The sequence below is a fragment of the Mobula birostris genome, chromosome 9, assembly GCF_030028105.1.
Source record: "Mobula birostris isolate sMobBir1 chromosome 9, sMobBir1.hap1, whole genome shotgun sequence".
NCBI classification, from domain to species: domain Eukaryota; kingdom Metazoa; phylum Chordata; class Chondrichthyes; order Myliobatiformes; family Myliobatidae; genus Mobula; species Mobula birostris.
Window position 1 is genome coordinate 61611682 of NC_092378.1, and position 21450 is coordinate 61633131.

Genomic DNA, 21450 nt, shown 5'->3' on the forward strand with positions numbered 1-21450 from the left:
TGACCCCAACAGACTCACAGGTGAAGTGTCTCCTCACCTGGAAAGACTGTTTAGGGCCCTGAATGGTAGTGAGGGAGGAGGTGTAGGGGTAGGTTTAGCACTTGTTCTGCTTGTAAGGATAAGTACCAGGAGGGAGACCAGTGGAGAAGGACAATGGACAATGCTGGAAGTCAGTGGTAGAAGGGTATTGTCAATATTTTGAGTCTTTGTCAATATCGAAACCCTCTAGAATACTTCTCCTAACATGGAGAATCCATGCAGGATAGGAACTATAATTCTCACCTACGTTCAGAAGGCAGAGAAGAAAACCACAGAAATTAACAATACACCTCACTGCTTAAGATGATTAAAGGGTGAAAAGGTATCATAGTGGCTAAAGACGCCAGCAAGCGAGGTTCAGTTCCTGCTGCTGTCTGTTATCTCCGTGACCACGTGGTTTCTCCTGGGTGATCCAGTTTCCTTCCACATTCTGGAGATGTATGAGTTAGTAAGGGCTGGAAAGTTGTGGCATGCTATGTTGGTGCCAGAAGCATGGAGGCACTTGTGGCTGCTCTGACCCAGCATGTCCTTGGACCGCATTGGTCTTTGATGTAAAATTATGCAATTCATTGCATGTCTTGATATACGAGTGACGAATAAAGCTAATCTAATCTTTATCCATGTTCATCCCCAAACAAGTCAAATCTGCTCTGAGGCTTGTCATTCTCCTGGATCAGACATAGACCATACTTGGTGGTAAGATATCAAATAGTCTTCTGTTGTTCAGAAATTTAAACAAATACGCAGGGCTGGGGCAAGAACTTTACCAGCACTGTATTCTGCTCTCTGTTCTCCTTGTCCTTATGTATAGAATGACCTGTCTGGGTGGCACTCAGAAAAAGCTTTACACTATCTATCCCTTGGTGCATGGGAAACTAATAAAGCAATACCAATATTGTTTATCAGAATATTGTACACATGGTAGGTGTACTCTCTAAAATACGGTTTGGCGAGGGAACCCACAAAATCAACATGACTGCTCTTCAGAGGAGTAAAGACCTCATGCAACCCACATGAATGGGTGGGAAATGGAAAAAACTGCTGCAGAAACTCAGCAGGTTAGGCAGCATCAGTGGGCAGTCATCATTTCGAGTTGAGATTCTTCATCTAGACTTGTAGGAGAAGAGGGTTGGGGAAGAACTAGCGTGGAGGGGACATCTTCTGAAATGATGAGATGGTTTGGGAGACAGTGGCCTGATGATCACCAGCAGGGTCCTGATCAAGAGATAGGTATGAGGGGATGTCCTAGAGTTTCCCAATCACATTTGTTGTAGGCAAGTTACCCTCTCCCATCTTGCTTCTGGCTGAATCCATCCGAAAGATGGTGGTCAAACAACAGCTGTGGAGACACACAAGTCAGAGCATGCAATCACACGGACAATGTTGTCACCTTCTGCTTGGATCCACTATTCATCTGCAGATTGATTGTCACTTGCAAACCTTTCTTGGGTTTGGGGCTCCAGAATAAATCACAGGAAGCTGAAGCCGTATTCTTTGGCAAATTGTTTAGCCAGCCTTGTATTTTTTTCAAGTCTGGTTAGCTGATGATGCTGGGAATGTGTGATTTGTAGGACAGAGATATCAAGAAAGAACTCGTTGAATCAAATAACTTCAGTAGAATTGCTGCAGTCCTCTTTCACCAACAGATCATAAACGCATTGAGTCCAAGGAGATACAATGGAACAATCTGCCAAAGAAACTGAGAAAAATGGGCCAATGAACCTCATTCTGATGGCAACCTTCATTAGACGGTGCATTAAGCTGTGTATAGGTGATGGGTTTGCAACTATCACTGGGCACTAAGACTCTATCTGTCCTATCGGATGGGTCTGGCCATGTTGGAATTGAATGCTGCATTCAGTTGGATGTGTGTATTATTGTAACTTGTGCAGAAGAATGTCGCTGGCCACAAGTCAATCATGCGGTTTGTTTTATGGAATATCCTCAAGGTTTCGAGGGAAACGAGGGTGATAGATGCTGTTGGCCTGTTGATTGAATATCTCATCACTACAACTTTCAAACAAGCATTTGGGCTTTTCTTGGCTGGTGGTGAGATCCAGGGTCTCAACGTGCTGCCTTCGAGGTGGTTGTGGTGGGGTTAAGAGCACCGTCCTCTCTTTCCCTGATGTACATTGGGCAGGATAATCTGGAAAAGGATGCAGAGGTTTTGCCAAGGTCCAGCCTGGAACACACTGCCTGGGGAGAAGATATGAAAGCAATTTCATCATGTTATATTATGATAATATTGATGCAGAGGTGAAAGAGCAGGGAAATGAAAGTGAACACTTTGAGTTGTCAGATTTGGCTGAATATGCTAAATAACAATTGGTGGAACTGATTCTTCAGATAAAACACTGGACCATTTGCTGAGAAATACACTCAGTTGCCAGTTTATTAGGTACACCAGTTCAACCTGCTTGTTAGTGCAAATATCTAATCAGCCAGTGATGTGGCAGCCACTCAATGCAGACATGGTCAGTTGTTGTTCAGACCAAACATCAGAATGGGGAAGAAGTGTGATCCAAGTGACTTTCACCGTGGAATGAGTGTTGGTGCCAGATGGGGTGGTTTGAGTATCTCAGAAACTGCTAATCTCCTGGGATTTTCACACACAACTGTCTCTAGATTTTACTGAGAATGGTGTGAAAATCAAAAAAAACCATCTAGCTTGCAGCAGTTCTGTGGACAAATATACCTTGTTCATGAAGCAGGTCAGAGGAGAAATGCCAGACTGGTTCAAGCTGACAGGAAGGAGCAATAACTCGTATAACCATGTGTTGCAGCAGTGGTGTGCAGAAGAGCATCCCTGAATGTACAACACACTGATCCTTGAAGTGGATATGCCACAGCAGCAGAAGACCACACCGGGTTCCACTCCTGTAATGAATGAAGTGGCCTCCGAATGTATAGAGGAGCGATGATTGGATGGCATGCAGGTTTTCTTTTTCAGAAAGTTGCTAAATTAGCTGGAGCTGTGGTTGTTGGAGGCTCCTTCCTGCCTCGAGTTACCAATCCCAGGGGGGAACGTCACTATTGACCGGAAATGAGTGGAGTGAGATGTGAACAAAGCGAATCAGCAATTTCAAAGTGAGGGCGGCATGGTAGCATTCAGCGGACCAGTTAGCATAACACTATTACAGCATCAACAACTCCGGTTCAGTTCCACCCTACCTCTGTCCGAAAGGAGTTTGTAGGTTGTCCCCGTGGCCGCGTGGATTCCCTGCAGGTGCTCCTGCTTCCTCCTGCATTCCAGAAACATCCGGATCAGAAGGTTAATTAGTCACATGAGTGTCACAGGGTTAGTTGGGCCAGTAGGACCTGTAACCACGCTCTATCTCTAAATAAAATGAAAACTAAAGGTACTTAACAGGTATCTAGGCAGGTATTTGGGCCATTCGGTGGTATAGTGGCATCATCACTGGACTTTGATGCAGATGATCCTGAGTTCGAATCCAGCCGGGTCCCAACCTGGGCAGCAGCAACATCTGCGTGGAAGAAAGGCCTGGCAATCTACTTCTGTAACTTGCCACAAAAAACGTGTGGACAACGACACTATCCACAGAGCGTCATGAATCAATGACAACTCAATGGCACTCAACAATAACAGCAGACAGGATGGTGAACAGGCAGTGAATGGAGGGACACGAGCAGGCAGATGGCTGTGGCATCTTGGCAGATTCGTATCTTTTGAATCTGCTCCCTAAGCAGCATGAACTTTGGAGAAACCACTGCATCCTTTTCTGGACTATCTTGCCCAATGCACATTAGGGCATGTTCAATGTTCTAGATGTACTGTGTGGCTGTATAACACGGGACTCTGGGTTTTGCTGGCTTTTCCCATGGACGGACACTGATTTAAACAGCAAATGCTACTGGAAAAGTAATGTTTCAGTGAAAGGTGTTGTTTGGTTTGCCCAGAACTTATTGGTCTTCCAGTTCTTGAAGCTGCTGAGAGCCAAGGTCCAGGACGACAGGATGAAGGAATCACCACATTTCACCAAAGACATTGAAGAGCTGATCTTATGGAGTCAGACTCATAGAGTACTACAAAACTGCGGCAGTGCCTTCAGCCCATCTAGTCCATGCCAAACTTTTATTCTGCCTTGTCCCATCTGGACCATGTTGTTCGGCATGGATCGTCAGGTCAAAGGGCATGTTTCCATATGCTGTATGACTCTACGATTCATCACAATTTTGAAGTTAGAACCTGCCCACTCTTGAGAAAAATCGGTAGACAATTGATTACAGAACAACACAAAATATCTGTAAGGAGACTTGCATCCTCAGGGAATGTATGTGCAAAGAAAATGTATGCAGGAGATTAACAGTTCAGCACAGACTAGATGGGCCAAAGAACCTGTTTCTGTGCTGTAGTGCTTGCTATATGTCTCTGTGTTGTCATGCTAGTATTTGTAAAGCTTGGAACCAAATCTCACATTGTGATTGGCTTCAGCAAAGAGATTGCAAATACAATGTATTCCAGTTAATTGGGACACATCGAGACCAGTTTTGGCCCAATTAAGCGGCTGCCCCAATTATCCAATGGCCCAATTAACTGGAACCTACTGTATAAATGCATTTGGTATAGGCATCCATTAGTCTCGTGAGACCATGGATTTGCGCCTTGGAAGGTTTCCAGGGTGCAGGCCTGGGCAAGGTTGTATGGAAGACAGGCAGTTGCCCATGCTGCAAGTCTCCCCTCTCCATGCCACCAATGTTGTCCAAGGGAAGGGCACTAGGGCTGATACAGCTTGGCACTGGTGTCGTCACAGAGCAATGTGTGGTTAAGTGCTTTGCTCAAGGACACAACACACTGCCTCAGCCAAGGCTCGAACTAGCAACCTTCAGATCACGAGACGAACGACTCAATCACCTGGCCATGCATTTGGTAATCACATCAATAAAGCAGCAATTTGTACAAAAAAATAAAGCCAAACTGATACAGAATCTGTGAATCTGCTGGAGACTGGAGCACTGTAGTGTGTGTGCGTGTGTGTGTGTGTGTGTGTGTGTGTGTGTAATAAGACTTGTTTTGCAACACACACAAAATGCTGGAGGAACTCAGCAGGCCAGGCAGCATCTATGGAAAAGAGTACAGTCAACGTTTCAAAGTGTCTCAGCCCGTAGCATTGACTGTACCTTTTTCCATAGACGCTGCCTGGCTTACTGAGTTCCTCTAGCTTTTTGTGTGTGTGACTCGGATTTCCAGCATCTGTAGATTTTCTCTTGTTCTTGTTTTGCTGCTGTTGCTTTACTTGTGTTGCTCTGCTGAACATTGTGGCATTGCCTGTTTGGTGCCAGTACGTGTGGAGACGCCTGCGGGCTGCCCCCAGCTCATCCTGAGGGTGTGATGGTTGTGAACACAGACAGCACATTTCACTGGTTTTGATGTACGTGTGACAAATAAATGAATGTGAATCTGAAAAAGCCCCAAAGGTTGGCATAGATTTGGCTAGTATTTGTTTGAGTATAGAAGATAACTTCTGAATTAATTGAGGTATTTCAATAATTATTTATCTTTTATTTATTGAGATACAGCGTGGAGTAGAGCTACCAGCCTTTGAGCCGCACTGCCCAACAATCCCCAAGTTAATGCTCGCCTGATCACGGGACAACTTACCATGACAAATTAACTTACCAATCAGTAATGATAAGCAGCTGATATGAAAGATATAAAGAAAGTGTTGAATAATTTGAATAAGATGCTGTTGAGGCAGCCTTTAAAAGACTGAGTTTAGTTTTGGTCACCCTAGTAAGATTCTATCAAACTGAAATGAGCGTTAAGGAGATTTTTGAGGATGTTGCCAGGATTTGAGGGAGAGGAGATGAGCAAGTTGAAACTTTCCTCATTGGGGGTGTTACTGAATAGGGGAGATCTTACAGAGGTGTATAATCCGATGAGGGGCACAGATAGTGTGAATAGATACAGCCTTTCTCCCAGGGTTTGGGAATTGAGAACTAGAGGGCATTGCTTTAAGGTGAGAAGGGAGAGATTTCATCCGGAACCTTGGGTGGGGGGGCAACATTTTCACCCAGAGGGTTGCAGGAGGTAGAAAGGAGCTAGCTACCACAAGAGATGGTTGAGGCAGATACATTAATATCACTTAAAAGGCACTTGTAAAGGATAGGAGAGACTTAGAGCCAAATAGGGCTACCTTAGATGGAAATCTTGTTCAGCATTGACCAGTTGGGCTGAATGGCATGTTACTTTCCTGAATGACTCTATGATTCATCACAATTTTGAAATTAGAACTTGGGAATTCCAGAGAGAAATCAAGAGGCAATTTATTACACAATAATCACAAAATATCTGTAAGGAGACTTGAATCCAAAACCTTCTGCCTCGGGAACTAAATGCCCCTATTGAACCACAGCTGATGAAGCAGAAAAAAAACATAAAGATCAAAGTGATGACACTTTAACTACAAATGGACGTTCTAAGATATGGGTCAAATGTTAATATTAAAACTGAGCTCAGTTATCTATCGGTAACTTCTCAGTTTTACAATACTCTATAATTGCAAGAACCTTTGCAAGATTTGGACTCTAGTGCCCCCTGTGGTAGAATGTATTAAAGACACTGAGATGGGATTGCCTTGGATGACATTCTGTAACCTAAATTTCTGCTTTTTAATCAAAGGTCAGTGTCAGCAGATTGGAACCTTCTGAGAACAGTGTGCTTGACACTTATGACAGTGACTACGAGGATGGAGAGAGTGTCCATGAAGATTTGGATTCTGGTGCCCCAAGTATTCCTGGCCTTTCGGGCCCTGACGTGAAAGAAGGTTTGTAGTGACATTCTCAGTATTTTACAAATTTATAAATATAAAATTCATTAAAAAAACTTGGTTTCTAAATGCGTTACCTTTTTTGTAACTTCTTGCATTGCTATAATGTGTCATGATTCCCAAATGGCTATTTATTATCAGTCTGTTTGTCAGAAGTGACAACGTAACCGTTGTCATTGTCTCATTGTAATTTTGGCTTCAGAAAGGAATGTTTTCCCTGAATCACACAGCTTGTGACTTCTCGGTGTCTCTCGTCTAACCACAGCAGACAAGAACTAGCCACAAAACACTGAATTACATCAACTTTTCCAGACATTGGATACACATATGACATACCTATCAGTTAGAACCCAAACCAAAATTCCACGTTACAGGTATTGATTAATACTTGAGGGTTCCTGGTTCAGAATTGGAAACAGTAAAAACAGTCTCAATTATAAATATGGAGATATTTTCATAAAAGTTCTTCATCGTTTTCTTGGTATAGTGTGTATTCTCTCTGTTTGGACACCCTGGTGTTGGTTATAAGGTGAGAGAAGCTGTGGAATGCAGGGCCAAAGTAAACTTTCGTCCACAATATACAAGGAGCCTGTATTAAACTAAAAGGCATGCTGTAGCTGTTCTACATTAAGCATCTATATAATCTACAAAGACCAACACAGTTCTAACTATATACACACAGTCCCAGGAATTCACTTATTCGACTCCAAGAAAAACCGTGCTGTGCCATTGAAATCTGGACAGCAGCATAACTCCAGGCTCCATAATGGAAACTTTAGTCTTACCACTTTTTATTCTTGGGTAAAACTCTTCTGCAGGAAGAAGTTCACCTGCAGTGGGATTTTCAAACTCACTAGTATGAAAAATTATCATTTTTTATTTTCTTACAACACATACACATCCTCCTCCCCTTCTCTCTTTTTCCATCCCCCACTCTGGTTCCCCTCTCAGCCTTTCTCTTCTCACCTGCCCAACACCTCCTGCTGGTTCCCTTCCCTCCGTGGTCCACTGCCCTCTCCTATCAGATTCCTTCTTCTTCCCAACTTCTCAACTTCTTTATGTCATTCCCCTCTCCTCCACCATCCACTTTCCCCCTCAGCTGGTCTCACATAACACCTGCCAGCTTCTACTCCTCTTCCTTCCCCCCCACTCCCCCAGTCTTCTTATGCTTCTTCTGGCCTCTGCCCCCTTCCTTTCCAGCCCCAATGAAGTTTCTCGGCCTGAAACATCGACTGTTTATTCCCCTCCATAGATGCTGCCTGACCTGCTGGGTTCCTCCAATATTTTGTGTGTGTTACTCAAGACTTCCAGCATTTCTTGTGTTCCCATTTAATAAGTTTGTCCTAAAACTGGAGTCATATCCTTCAGCAAGAGTTGTGATCAGCTCTGACTTCAGATAAATCTTCAGCAGTGTCTTTGCTGCTTTGCTTTTGTGGTCCAGGTTCAGAGCGATTGTCATTCTCAAGTTCCGAGCCTCAGGAACATTTTTGACCACTGATGTTGATTGTGGCCACGTTGGATAGCATTGCATTAGAAGGGTCACCAGAACTCCTTATCCAAAGACAGGAGATGTTGTCTAATTTTCCTTCAGCAGGCAAGACAGTCAATTGGCTGTATTAAAGGTTTCCCCAGAGTAGTCATACAGAGGGAGGTGATGAACAGCTGGTTTTGCATACTGTCCGTACAGCTCAACTTGGGGGCTGCACGGTAGCGTAGTGGTTAGCACAACACTTTACAGTCCCAGCGACCCCCGTTCAATTCCCACCGCTGCCTGTAAGGAGTTTGTACATTTTCCCTGGACCCTGTGGGCTTCCTCCAGGTGCTCTGCCCCAGAAGGCTGTGGAGGCCAAGTCTCTGGATGCTTTCAAGAAAGAGATGGATAGAGCTCTTAAAGACAGTGGAATCAAAAGTTATGGGGATAAGGCAGGAACTGGATACTGATTGTGGACGATCAGCCATGATCACAGTGAATGGTGGTGCTGGCTCGAAGGGCCAAATGGCCTACTCTTGCACTTATTGTCTATTGTCTATTGTCTATTGCCTATTGTGCTCTGGTTTCCTCCCACAGTCCAAAGACAAAGACGTGCCAGTTAAACGGTCATTGTAAATTGTCCCGTGATTAGGGTTAGATCGGGGAATTGCTGGGTGGCACAGGCTGAAGGGTCAGAAAGACCTATTCCTCGCTGTATTTCAATAATAAATAAATACATTCATTACCCATTGCATTGAGATAAAATAGTAGAATGCAAAATAACATGTAACAGCTACAGAGGAAGTGCAGTGTCCGGGCAAGGTCATAGCAAGATAGACTGTAAAAGTCAAGAATCGATCTTGTCATACGAGAGGTCCATTCAATAGTCTGATGATGCCGTCCTTTGGCCTGGTGGTGCATGTTTTCAGACGCACATTTTCTGCCCGATGGGAGAGGAGGTGTGACAATAATGACCCAATTCCAGTTCAAGACTGCACTCATATCCTTAAATGACTCACCACTAGCTACTTCCTACCAGGAGCTCTTGTCTGCAGTCCTGGCGGTCCTCCATGGCTTCCTGGATTGAAACTTGTCCCCAGTGAGCATTACTCGTTGCTAACTTGAATGAACTCTATGACCTCTTGAGAGAACTCTTCCACCCTTCACACTTCCCTCACCATTTCCAGCCGCACCCCTCCCTCACCCCCCGAAACCAACGACTGCACAAGCATACACTCAGCGGCAGGATTCTCCTGAGGCTGCTGCTTGCATAACGGAATGGGACCCATTTCAGCGCTGTCTGTTCTGCTACTTGCTGATGATTACAAGAACCTTCAACATCTCATTACGTGACACTGATGCCTACAATGTCAGCAATGAGGTATTTAGACAAGCCCAAACCGGTGGGGAACTGAGGGATGTGGACCATGTGCAGGCAAATAGGATCGGTTTAATCTTTGGCATGGACGTGGTTTTCCAACGGGCCTGTTCCTGAGCTGGACCTCGCTACGTTCTAATGCTACTTTGCACAGAGAAATTTGACAGCACTTTCTTGAACTTCAGAGTTAGGGGTCTCACTCTATATGTGTCTTCACAAGCAGAATAAGGTGGCCATGTGGGCTGTATTAATGCCATTTAGAGGTAGCAAACAATTTCTAATCTGATGAAATCCACTTCACTCTTTTGTTGAATTATCAGATTATAAAAACAGTATCTAAGACAAGCCTTTCTCTGTATCTTGATACATATGATAAATAATAAACCAATACCAATATTTTTTTTACAACTAACTTTATCTTGTTTTATGCATCTCCTAGGTCTTCCAACATGCCTTCTGTGTACCTGCTTGGGTGGGTCTGTCTACTGTGATGATACAGATATCAAAAACATACCTCCTCTTCCAAAGGACACCACCCACTTCTATGCACGTTTCAACAAGATCACCAACGTAAAGAAAGGAGATTTCGATGGGCTAAGTATGACCCTGTGGAGTTTTAGCCTTATTTCAATGGTGACAAGCCCGCATTATTGTTTGTTGCTTATGTAAATGTTAATTATGTACTGTGTAATCCTTCTCTCTTTTTTCATTTATGGGTAATTGAGGTTCCCTGTATTCAAAGTTCAAAGTAAATTTATTACCTAAGTGCATATATATCACCATAAACAACCCGAAGAATTATTTTCTTGTTGGTATATTCAATAAATCCATGATAGAAATGGTTATAGGATGAGAAATAATATTTGAACGCTTAGTTCAAAGTTTCTGGCCATGCCTTTAAAAAATAGAACTAAAACACTGACCAAATATAAATTGATCGCGAAGCAAAAAAAGTGAAAAGGTGACTCCACGTGACACTGTGAAACGTTCATGGAGCTGTTCAACCAGAGCAACCCGTGCTCATACTTACAGAACAACATATCAAAAATGAAAAAACCATTCTGTCTGTGAAGCTTGTTTCTACAAATAAGCTTCAAAGTAAATTTATTACCAAAGTACATATATGTCACCATATACTATCTTGAAAGTCATTTTCTTGTGGGCATTCACAATAAGTATAAAGAAACACAATAGAATCAATAGAAATTTACACACAAAGATGTACAAACAATGTGCAAAAGACAATAAGCTCTGCAAATGCAAGAAGAAAAACAACAGCAATAATAGTAGATAAACAAGTAATAAATAATATTGAGAACATGAGTTGTAGAGTCCTTGAAAGTGAATCCATAGGCTGTGAAATCAGTTCACTTTGTGGTGAGTGAGGTTATCCACTCTGGTTCAAGAGCCTGATGGTTGGTGGGTAATAACTGTTCCTGAATTTGGTGGTGTGGGACCTGAGGCTCCTGTATGTCTTTCCTGTTGACAGCAGTAAGAAGACAGCATGTCCTGGATTCAAGAACATGACTGATTCTTCATTTTAGCATCACATTCCTGCACCTACTCTATAATCCCTCTTGCCTTTAAATTTCTACCTTGTGCAATAACATTCAAAGCCCAATTCTTCAACAGGGATTTGTCCGGATAGACAAATAAAATGTTTCCTCTGATGGGGACATCAAGGATCAAGGAACAACTTTATTCACCCTATACATTTACATATGCATAAATGCATAAATACCAGCATGTACTTACAATGCAAGTAACATTATAAAAGGTGTCTAAAAGTGTTTACAGTGCAGTGATTAAGGTAATAAGTAGAGGAGATTGGGGCTAACTAGAATGGTGATCAGATAACTGCCTGGGAGAAGGAACTTTTAAGATGGTGTGAAGTTTTTGTTTTCATAGCCCTGTGACACTTTCCAGAAGGAGATTTTACAAAGGGCTGTTTGCAGGGTGGGTAGTGTCTGCAGTGATTTTCCTCCCCATTTCTTTGTCCTGGACATGCACAAGTCCTGCAGTAAAATGCAGTCAACAATCTTTTCAGTTGATAGGACAGTTCACTGTATTTTTCGTACTTGAGAGAATGCTGCACTAAATCACACAGTAGTGGCTGCTGTGTGGATGCTGTCTAAGATGGAAGTGTAGAATTACACCATATGTTCTGGTGAAGTACTGCACGTCCTCTACTGAGCCTTTTCGTTAATGAAGGAGATATAGTTCTCTTACCTAAGTTCCTGCAATACCATTCGAGTCCAACCATCCAGTGGTGATATCAGGCAGCATCTTTTCACACAAATGGTAGTGTTGGTCCAAGACAGTCTCCTGCATTCTGAGTTAATTGAAAATTTCAAAACTAAGTTTGACTTTGTGCAAAGCAAGGGTTACAGATTGATGTGGCTGAACAGAGTTAAGATAGAAATTAGCTGCAACATGACTAAATGGTGGGGTAGGCCTTTAGTTATACCACTGGTGTTGAGTATTTAATATTTCAGCAATATTTGAGCAAAATTGTAAATATATTCTTTGATTAAGCATTCTTTATTGTTTACATAATTCATTGTAGGTTATATGTAAAAGTACGTCAATGGCATATGTCATTACATCATCGTGTCATTAAGTGCACTCTGCACTACAGTAGAAATGAAGCAGACACATGTTATCTCTGGCTTCCCATGTATTTCTTTTAATTATGTTTTAGAGTTACAAAATATAACAGTGGTGACAAGAAATTTTTAAAACAAACCCAAGATGACAACCTACCTTTTGAAGCACAGCGAGACATTCAAGTTAAAATAACGCAGCAAGAGGACAATTAATAAAAAGACAGAAAATAGATGAAATTCACAGATTCATTAACAGTGATAACTGAGTGATAATAATCCTAAATTTAATTGAAAAAGAACAGAAATGGCTGCCTACATTGGAAAGTTAGATACATTCGATTGCACAACTGATAACTGGCTGATGTATACTGAGCAAATTGAGCAGTATTTTGAAGCAAATGAAATAGTTAATGAGAAATGAGTGCCCGTTTTACTGAGTGTAAAAGGTGAGAAAGCATAAAATTTGCTTAGATGTTTAAATTCTCCAACCAGCTGAAAAGAGCTTTGCTGATATCGTGAAAGTAATTCAGAAACATTTAGAACCGAAACCATTGTTAATTACAGAACACTTCAGTTTTCATGAGCAGAATTTAAAGGAAGTGGGGCCCATTAGAGCATACATGGATGAATTGAAGAGATTGCCAGAGCATTGTCAGTTCAGTGATGGTCTTAGTGATACACTGAAAGATTGTTTAGTTTGTGGAATCTTACAAGAAAGCATTCAAAAATGGCTCCTATCTGAAGCACAACTCACAATAAAAGAGCAGTTGAACTCGCTGTATCAATGGAACAGCAGACAGAGATGCAACTAAGTTGCAGTCAGAAATGAAAGTGAGTGTAAACAAAATTGCAATGCCTAAACAGAAACCAGCCTGGCTGAACAAATTATGTTACCATTGTACACCAGACCAATGAAGGTTTAAAGGGAAACTTGCAGGAAATGCAACAAAGTAGGACATATACAGATAGCACTTCAGGCAGAAATAAAGGGACTGCACAGACTGCAGTTTCAAAAAGAGCACTGATCGCATACTGTTAATGAAAAATCTGATAATGATGAGAGTTACACAGGACTGGGTACACTTGAGATTTACAGTTGGAAACTGACAAGAAGCAAGCAACTTGGCTCACACCAGAAGAGAATGGCAAATTAATTAAAATGGAATTGGACACTGGTTCAGCTGTTTCAGTCATTCCACAAAATGAGTTTGAACAGTATTTCAAAGATTTTGAACGGTATTTCAAAGATACTGAACTGAAGCTTGCAGATATCCAACTAAGAACTTATACCAGAAAAAAAGAAAACTACTGTGGGAATGACATTTGTATCAGTGAAATACAACAACCAACAAGCCACTTTGGGTTTGTATGTGGTAAAATCAGGAGGACCAGCATTGATTGGCTGAAAAATCTACAACTCAGTGAGAGATCCATCCACCAGTAGCACATTACATCCCCTTCAATAGAGTCAACTGAAAATGAGTTAAGAGAAGTACTGGATGATGCCACATAGTCCCAGCAGTCAGGAAGGATGGGTCTGTCAGGATCTGTGGTGATTTTAAAGTCACAATAAACTCAGTACTGAAAGTAGATTGATACGCTCTACCCAAGATAGAGGATATCTTTTAATTCCCTCATCTAAATCATTAATATATATTGTAAACAGCTGCGGTCCCAGCACTGAACCCTGCGGTACCCCACTGGTCACCACCTGCCAATCCGAAAGGGACCCGTTAATCGCTATTCTTTGTTTTCTGTCAGCCAGTCAATTTTCAATCCATGTCAGTACTCTGCCCTCAATACCATGTGCACTAATTTTGCCCACTAATCTCCTATGTGGGATTTTATCAAAGGCTTTATGAAAGTCCAGGTACACTATGTCCACTGGCTCTCCCTTGTCCATTTTCATAGTTACATCCTCAAAAAATTCCAGAAGATTAGTCAAGCACGATTTCCCCTTCGTAAATCCATGCTGACTCAGACCGATCCTGTTACTGCTATCCAGATGTGTCGTAATTTCATCTTTTATAATTGACTCCAGCATCTTTCCCACCACCGACATCAGGCTAACCGGTCTATAATTCCCTGTTTTCTCTCTTCCTCCCTTCTTGAAGAGCGGGACAACACTAGCCACCCTCCAATCCACAGGAACTGATCCTGGATCTATGGAACATTGGAAAATGATTACCAATGCATCCACGATTTCTAAAGCCACCTCCTTCAGTACCCTGGGATGCAGACCATCAGGTCCCGGGGATTTATCAGCCTTCAGACCCAACAGCCTATCCAACACCATTTCCTGCCTAATATAAATTTCCTTCAATTCATCCATTACCCTAGGCCCTTTGGCCACTATTATATCTGGGAGATTGTTTGTGTCTTCCCTAGTGAAGACAGATCCAAAGTACCTGTTCAACTCTTCTGCCATTTCCTTGTTCCCCATAATAAATTCACCCGCTCCTGTCTTCAAGGGCCCAATTTTGGTCTTAACTATTTTTTTTTCCTTTTCACATATCTAAAGAAGCTTTTACTATCCTCCTTTATATTCTTGGCTAGTTTACCTTCGTACCTCATTTTTTTCTCCGCGTATTGCCTTTTTAGTTACCTTCTGTTGTTCTTTAAAAGTTTCCCGATCCTCCAGCTTCCCACTTGTCTTTGCTATGTTATACTTCTTCTCTTTTATTTTTATATATTACAGCTGAGTTCAGAGTTCAATTCTGATGTCATCTCTAAGGACGCTGTCCATTCTTTCCATGGAATGTGTGAGGTTTCTCCAGGCATTCCAGTTTACTCCCATGGTCCAAAGGTGTACTGGGTGGGTTAATTGGTCATTATAAAAAAAATTGCTTCATGATATTGGCGATTATAGGGATGACTTACAGAGGACTGAAAAGCTTGAGCTTGTAAATATTAAGAAAGAGGATGTGCTGGAGTTTTTGGGAAGCATCAGGTTGGATAAGTCACCAGGACAGGATGAGAAATACCCTAGGCTACTGTGGGAGGTGAGGGAGGAGATTGCTGAGCCTCTGGCGATGATCTTTGCATCATCAATGGGAACGGGAGAGGTTCCAGAGGATTGGAGGGTTGTAGATGTTGTTCCCTTATTCAAGAAAGGGAGTAGAGATAGCCCAGGAAATTATAGACCAGTTAGTCTTACTTCAGTAGTTGGTAAGTTGATGGAGAAGATCCTGAGAGGCAGGATTTATGAACATTTGGAGAGACATAATATGATTAGGAATAGTCAGCACGGTTTTGTCAAAGGCAGGTCCTGCCTTACGAGCCAGATTGAATTTTTTGAGGATGTGACTAAACACATTGATGAAGGTAGAGCAGTAGATGCAATGTATATGGATTTCAGCAAGGCATTTGACAAGGTACCCCATGCAAAGCTTATCGAGAAAGTAAGGAGGCATGGGATCCAAGGGGACATTGCTTTGTGGATCCAGAACTGGCTTGCCCACAGAAGGCAAAGAGTGGTTGTAGTTGGGTCATATTCTGCATGGAGGTCGGTGACCAGTGGTATGCCTCAGTGATCTGTTCTAGGACCCCTACTCTTTGTGATTTTTATAAATGACCTGGATGAGGAAGTGGAGGGATGGGTTAGTAAATTTGCTGATGACACAAAAGTTGGGGGTGTTATAGATAATGTGGAGGGCTGTCAGATGTTACAGTGGGACATTGATAGGATGCAAAACTGGGCTGAGAAGTGGCAGATAGAGTTCAACCCAGATAAGTGTAATGTGGTTCATTTTGGTAGGTCAAATACGATGGCAGAATTAATGGTAAGACTCTTGGCAGTGTGGAGGTTCAGAGGGATCTTGGAGTCCAAGTCCGTAGGACACTCAAAGCTGCTGCGCAGGTTGACTCTGTGGTTAAGAAGGCATATGGTGCATTGTCCTTCATCAATTGTGGGATTGAGTTTCGGAGCCGAGAGGTAATTTACAGCTTTATAGGACCGTGGTCAGTCCCCACTTGGAGTACTGTGCTCAGTTCTGATCATCTCACTGCAGGAAGGATGTGGAAACTATAGAAAGGGTGCAGAGGAGATTTACAAGGATGTTGCCTGGATTGGGGAGCATGCTTTATGAGAATAGGTTGAGTGAACTTGACCTTTTCTCCTTGGAGCGGCGGAGGATGTGAGGTGACCTGATAGAGGTGTATAAGATCATGAGAGGCATTGATCGTGTGGATAGTCGGAGGCTTTCACCCAGGGCTAAAATGCTAGCTCGAGAGGGCACAGATTTAAGGTGCTTGGAAGTAGGTACAGAGGAAATGTCAGAGGTAAATTTTTTACGCCGAGAGTGGTGAATGCGTGGAATGGGCTGCCGGCGGTGGAAATGGAGGTGGATACAATAGGGTCTTTTAAGAGATTCCTGGATAAGTACATGGAGCTTAGAAAAGTAGAGGGCTATGGGTAAGCCTAGTAATTTCTAAGGTAGGGACATGTTCGTCGCAGCTTTGTGGGCCGAAGGACCTGTATTGTGCAACACACATCAAAGTTGCTGGTGAACGCAGCAGGCCAGGCAGCATCTGTAGGAAGAGGTGCAGTCGACGTTTCAGGCCGAGACCTGTATTGTGCTGTAGGTTTTCTTTGTTTCTATGTTTCTATTTATTTAACCAAGCTTTTAACTAACATCTTTTTGTCTTTTATTTTCATGTTTTCACTCTACATCATTGCAAAGCTCTTTGAACCACATCGTAAATATGTAACGTGCTCTATAAATAATTAATTATTTTTAACATTACAAATTCGCAATAGATTAATCAGAAGCAAGTCATATTAGTGTCCACTGAGTTCATTTCAAATTTCTAATTTTTGTTAATACCTAAATGTAGGACCACTAACATATTGTATCGCAATGAAATTATTAAGCTTTAATTTGCAAAGTATTTTATGTTACTGAAGGCTCTAGAAAATGTCCACAGATATGCGGTGGAAAATATTCTGACCAGTTGCATCACGGTCTGATATGGCTCCAATGCACAGGATCAGCAATAGCTGTGCAGTGTTGGAGACTAAGCCAGCTCCATCATGAGTGCGAGATTCCCCTCCATCGGTGAGCTCTTCAGTAGGCTGTGCCTCAAGAAGGCAAGATTCATCATCAAGGACCCTTACCATTCATAACATTCCCTCTTCTCATTACTGTCATCAAGGAGGAGGTACAGGAGTCTGAAGACACAGACCCAGTATTTTAGAAACAGCTCCTTTCCCTCCACCATTAAATTTCTGAATGGACAATGAACCCATGAACACCGGCTCACTGTTTGCTCTCTTTTTGTACTTACTTATCTTTTCATATTTCTTATTGTAACTTAGAGTATATTCTTATGCATTGTACTGTCCTCCCGCTGCAAAACAACAGATGTTGTAACATACGCCTGTGATAATAAACCTGATTCTGATTCTGATTCTAACTGTGTTCTGCATTGTCATTTCAGATCACTTAAAGAGGATTGACCTAACAGGAAATAGGATCTCTTCTATTGATGAGGATGCTTTAAGGCAGCTGCCAGAACTGGTGGATCTGATGATCGCTTCAAATGAACTTGTACAGCTTCCAGAGCTTCCCAAGACCATGGTCAACATTGATGCAAGTTACAATAAACTACACAGCAATGGGATAAAGAAAGAGGCATTCAAAGTAAGTCTCATTATTATGTACACAAATTAATTTGGTCAATATTAATCTGAGGTTCAAAATGTGCATATTGAACAAAGCATCTATTTTGTTGATACTTTTTCACTACATCTTATAACAAGCAGCAATTAAATCAAAATGGATCAATTACAAGCGCGTTTAATTTACCTGTTGCAAGGGAATGCCACAAGGACATTCTGTATGTCTATTTAATCAGTGTCTTTGTCATTCTTCCAGTAATGCATCTACTTGTCTTTCTGTAGTTTGTCATGTACTCAAGGACCATCAGCATAATGTTGCACAAACACTATTAGCAAAGCACTCTGGTACAATACAGGTTCCATTTTGTTACAGACAAAAATGCTATTTTGTTCCTGCAAGTACATTTCCACAATTTTCTCATTAAGTGCTATCCCTACATTTGTTTTAGCAAAAATATTAGCCTGTTCACACTTCTTCCCATTCTCCTACAGTCCACTCTCCTGTCCTGTCAGATACCTCCTTCTCCAGACCTTTATCTTTCCAGCTCACCTGGCTTCACCTATCGGCTTCTAACTATTCTCCTTCCTCACCTCCTACATTTTTATTCTTTCATCTACCTCCTTCCTTTCCAGTACTGAAGGGTCTCAGCCTGAAGCGTCAACTATTTATTCATTTCCATCGATGCTGCCTGACCTGCTGAGATCCTCCAGCATTTTGTGCATGTCTTGCTTTGCATTTTATTTTTTGGGCAATTCAGCATTCACACCTGTGCAAAAGTGTAAAAATTTAGAGGGTATATTGATGATGAAAGATTAGATCATGTATTTCTCCTCGTTTTGCTGAAGAAGCCTATTACCTTGAAAAGCCAATAAATCTGGTGAAGAAGAAGGAAAAGAGCTATAAATTGTATCAGGATCCTGAGCTGCCAATCTCCCTGCTTATTTTCATGAATCTTATTTGGGTCATAAGTTCTATTTGCCTCCTATGCCACAAGAGGGAAAGTCAAAGAAGAGGCTGGTGTCCTGGGATTCTCTGCACAGAGGCAAAACACACAGTGGTTTCAGATAGGGTGCTAAGGGTGATTGCCTCCTTTAACTCGAGATCTCCAAATGCTGAGATTATTGGTAGGGATAACGAAGCTGATGAATTTTAAACCCTAACCATCGCTCTCTGCCTCATAACCACAAGTACTGTATATCCCAACTTCAACTTCTAACTCAACTTTTAACCAAATATAACTTTTGCTTGACGGTGTGAGTCTGGTTTTGGAATAGGTTGAAGTAGGTGAAAGCAAGTCTGTGTTCAAAGTTCAAAGTAATTTTATTATCAAAGTACATTTATACTCCCTGAGGTTTATTTTCTTTCAGGCATTCACAGTAGAAAAAAGAATTATAATAGAATCAATGAAAAACTACACAGAGATGCTGACAAAAAAGCAATGTGTAAAAAAGACAAAATGTGAAAATACAAAACAAACAAATAATACTGAGAGCATGAACTGTAGAGTCTTGGAAAATTAGTCCATGGTTTGTGGATTCAGTTTAGTGTCGAGGTGAGTGAAGTTATCTATGCCTGTTCAGGAGCCTGATGGTTGAGGGGTAATAACTATTCCTGAACCTGGTGGTGTGGGACTGAAGGCTCCTGTCCCTCCTTCCTTGTGGTAGTAGTGAGAAGAGAGTGAATGGGTGGAAGAGCATGAATTTTAAGAGTTCATAGGTCACAGCATCATAAAAAATACTTCTTTCACTCTGGGAACTTGCATAATGGAAGCAAGTCCATCAGCCCTCTGAGTCTGTATCACCAACCACCCATTTTACACTTATTCTACCTGGACCCCTTTCGCTCTTCCACCTGTTCTCCACCATACCCATCAGCTCCTCCCCTGTTCCTCCATTCACCAACACAGTAGCACCAATTCTTCATCTTTGGGAAGTGGGAGAAAATGGGAAAACCGATTCGATCACCGGGAGAACATTGAAACTCAAAGCTCAAAGTAAATTTATCATCAAAGTGCATATATGTCACCATGTATTACTTTGAGATTTGTTTCCTCACGGGAATTCAAGGCAAAACAGAGAAATACAATAGTATCAATGAAAAACCACATATGCACAAAGACTGACAAACAACCAACGTGAAAAAGAAGACAAACTGTGCAAATAATAAATTAAATAAATAAAATTGAGAACCTGAGTTGCAGAGACCTTGAAAGTAAGTCCATAGGTCGTGCAACCAGAGCAGTGTTGAGATGATCAGGACTTTTTCAAGATAAGAACACAAGAACATAAGAAATAGGAGCAGGAGTAGGCCATCCGACCTGCCAAACCTGCTCCACCATTCAATAAGATCATGGCTGACCTGACCATGGAATCATCTCCACCCACCTGCCTTTTCCCCATAACCCTTTATTCCCCTACTATGCAAAAATCTATCCAACCTTGTCTTAAATATATTTACTCAGGTAGCCTCCACTGCATCGTTGGGCAGAGAATTCCATACATTCACCACTTTCTGGGAAAAGCAGTTCCTCCTCATCTCTGTCCTAAATTTACTCCCCTGAATCTTGAGGCCACGTCTTCTGGTTCTAGTCTCACTTACCAGTGGAAACAACTTTCCTGCCTCTATCTTATCTATTCCTTTCATAATTTTATATGTTTCTGTAAGATCTCATCTCATTCTTCTGAATTCCAGCGAGTACAATCCCAAGTGACTTAATCTCTCCTCATAGTCTAACCCCTCATCTCTGGAACCAACCTGGTGAACCTCCTCTGCACCACCTCCAAAGCCAGTACATCCTTCCTCAAGTAAGGAGACCAGAATTGCTCACAGTACTCCAGATGCGGCCTCACCTGTACCCTGAACAGCTGCAGCATAACCTCCCTGTTCTTAAATTCAGTCCCTCTAGCAACAAAGGTCAATATTCCACTTGCCTTCTTGATAGCCTGTTGCCCCTGCAAACCAACCTTTTGTGATTCATGCACAAGCACTCCCAAGTCCCTCTGCACAGCAGCAAGCTGCAATTTCTTACCATTTAAATAATAATCTGGTCTTTCATCTTTCTTTCCGAAGAGGATGACCTCACATTTACAAAACTTTGTACTCTATCTGACTGACCCTTGCCCACTCACTTAACCTATCTATATCTCCCTGAACCTGATGGTTGAAGGGTAATAACTGCTCCTGAACCTTGTGCGTTGCACTTTATCTCTTCTGATCCCAACTTTAATTCACTCAGGATGGATTTTTTCCATTCAACAAAGTCGCAGATCTTCCCTCCAAGAGAGATCATTGTATTGGTAGCTGGAGAACAGTGGTACAATGAATGCCAGTCAGGAAGATTCACAAGACTGTAACGGCCTCAGGAAGACCGAATATAAAAATGAGAATGTTGCAAAGCAGGGTGCTGCTTCATTACAGAACATCTCAGGAACACAAAATAATCTGCAGATGCTGGGGTCAAAGCAACATCTCAGGTAAAGTCAGGTCTGTGAATATGCTGACAGGCAGCATCATAGGTGGTGTTTGGTAGCCACAGTTCTCTTCAGGA

General features: G+C 42.0%; 1 protein-coding gene across 2 annotated transcripts in view; it reads left to right on the top strand.

Moving 5' to 3' along the window:
* Positions 1-21450, top strand: part of LOC140203386 (epiphycan-like) — a 43574-nt gene that overhangs the window by 15649 nt on the left and 6475 nt on the right. For both annotated transcript variants that reach the window (XM_072269441.1, XM_072269442.1), the window contains 3 exons: positions 6680-6824; positions 10116-10274; positions 17722-17924. In XM_072269441.1, coding sequence (XP_072125542.1) covers positions 6680-6824; positions 10116-10274; positions 17722-17924 — 507 coding nt within the window. The remainder of the gene's footprint in view (positions 1-6679; positions 6825-10115; positions 10275-17721; positions 17925-21450) is intronic.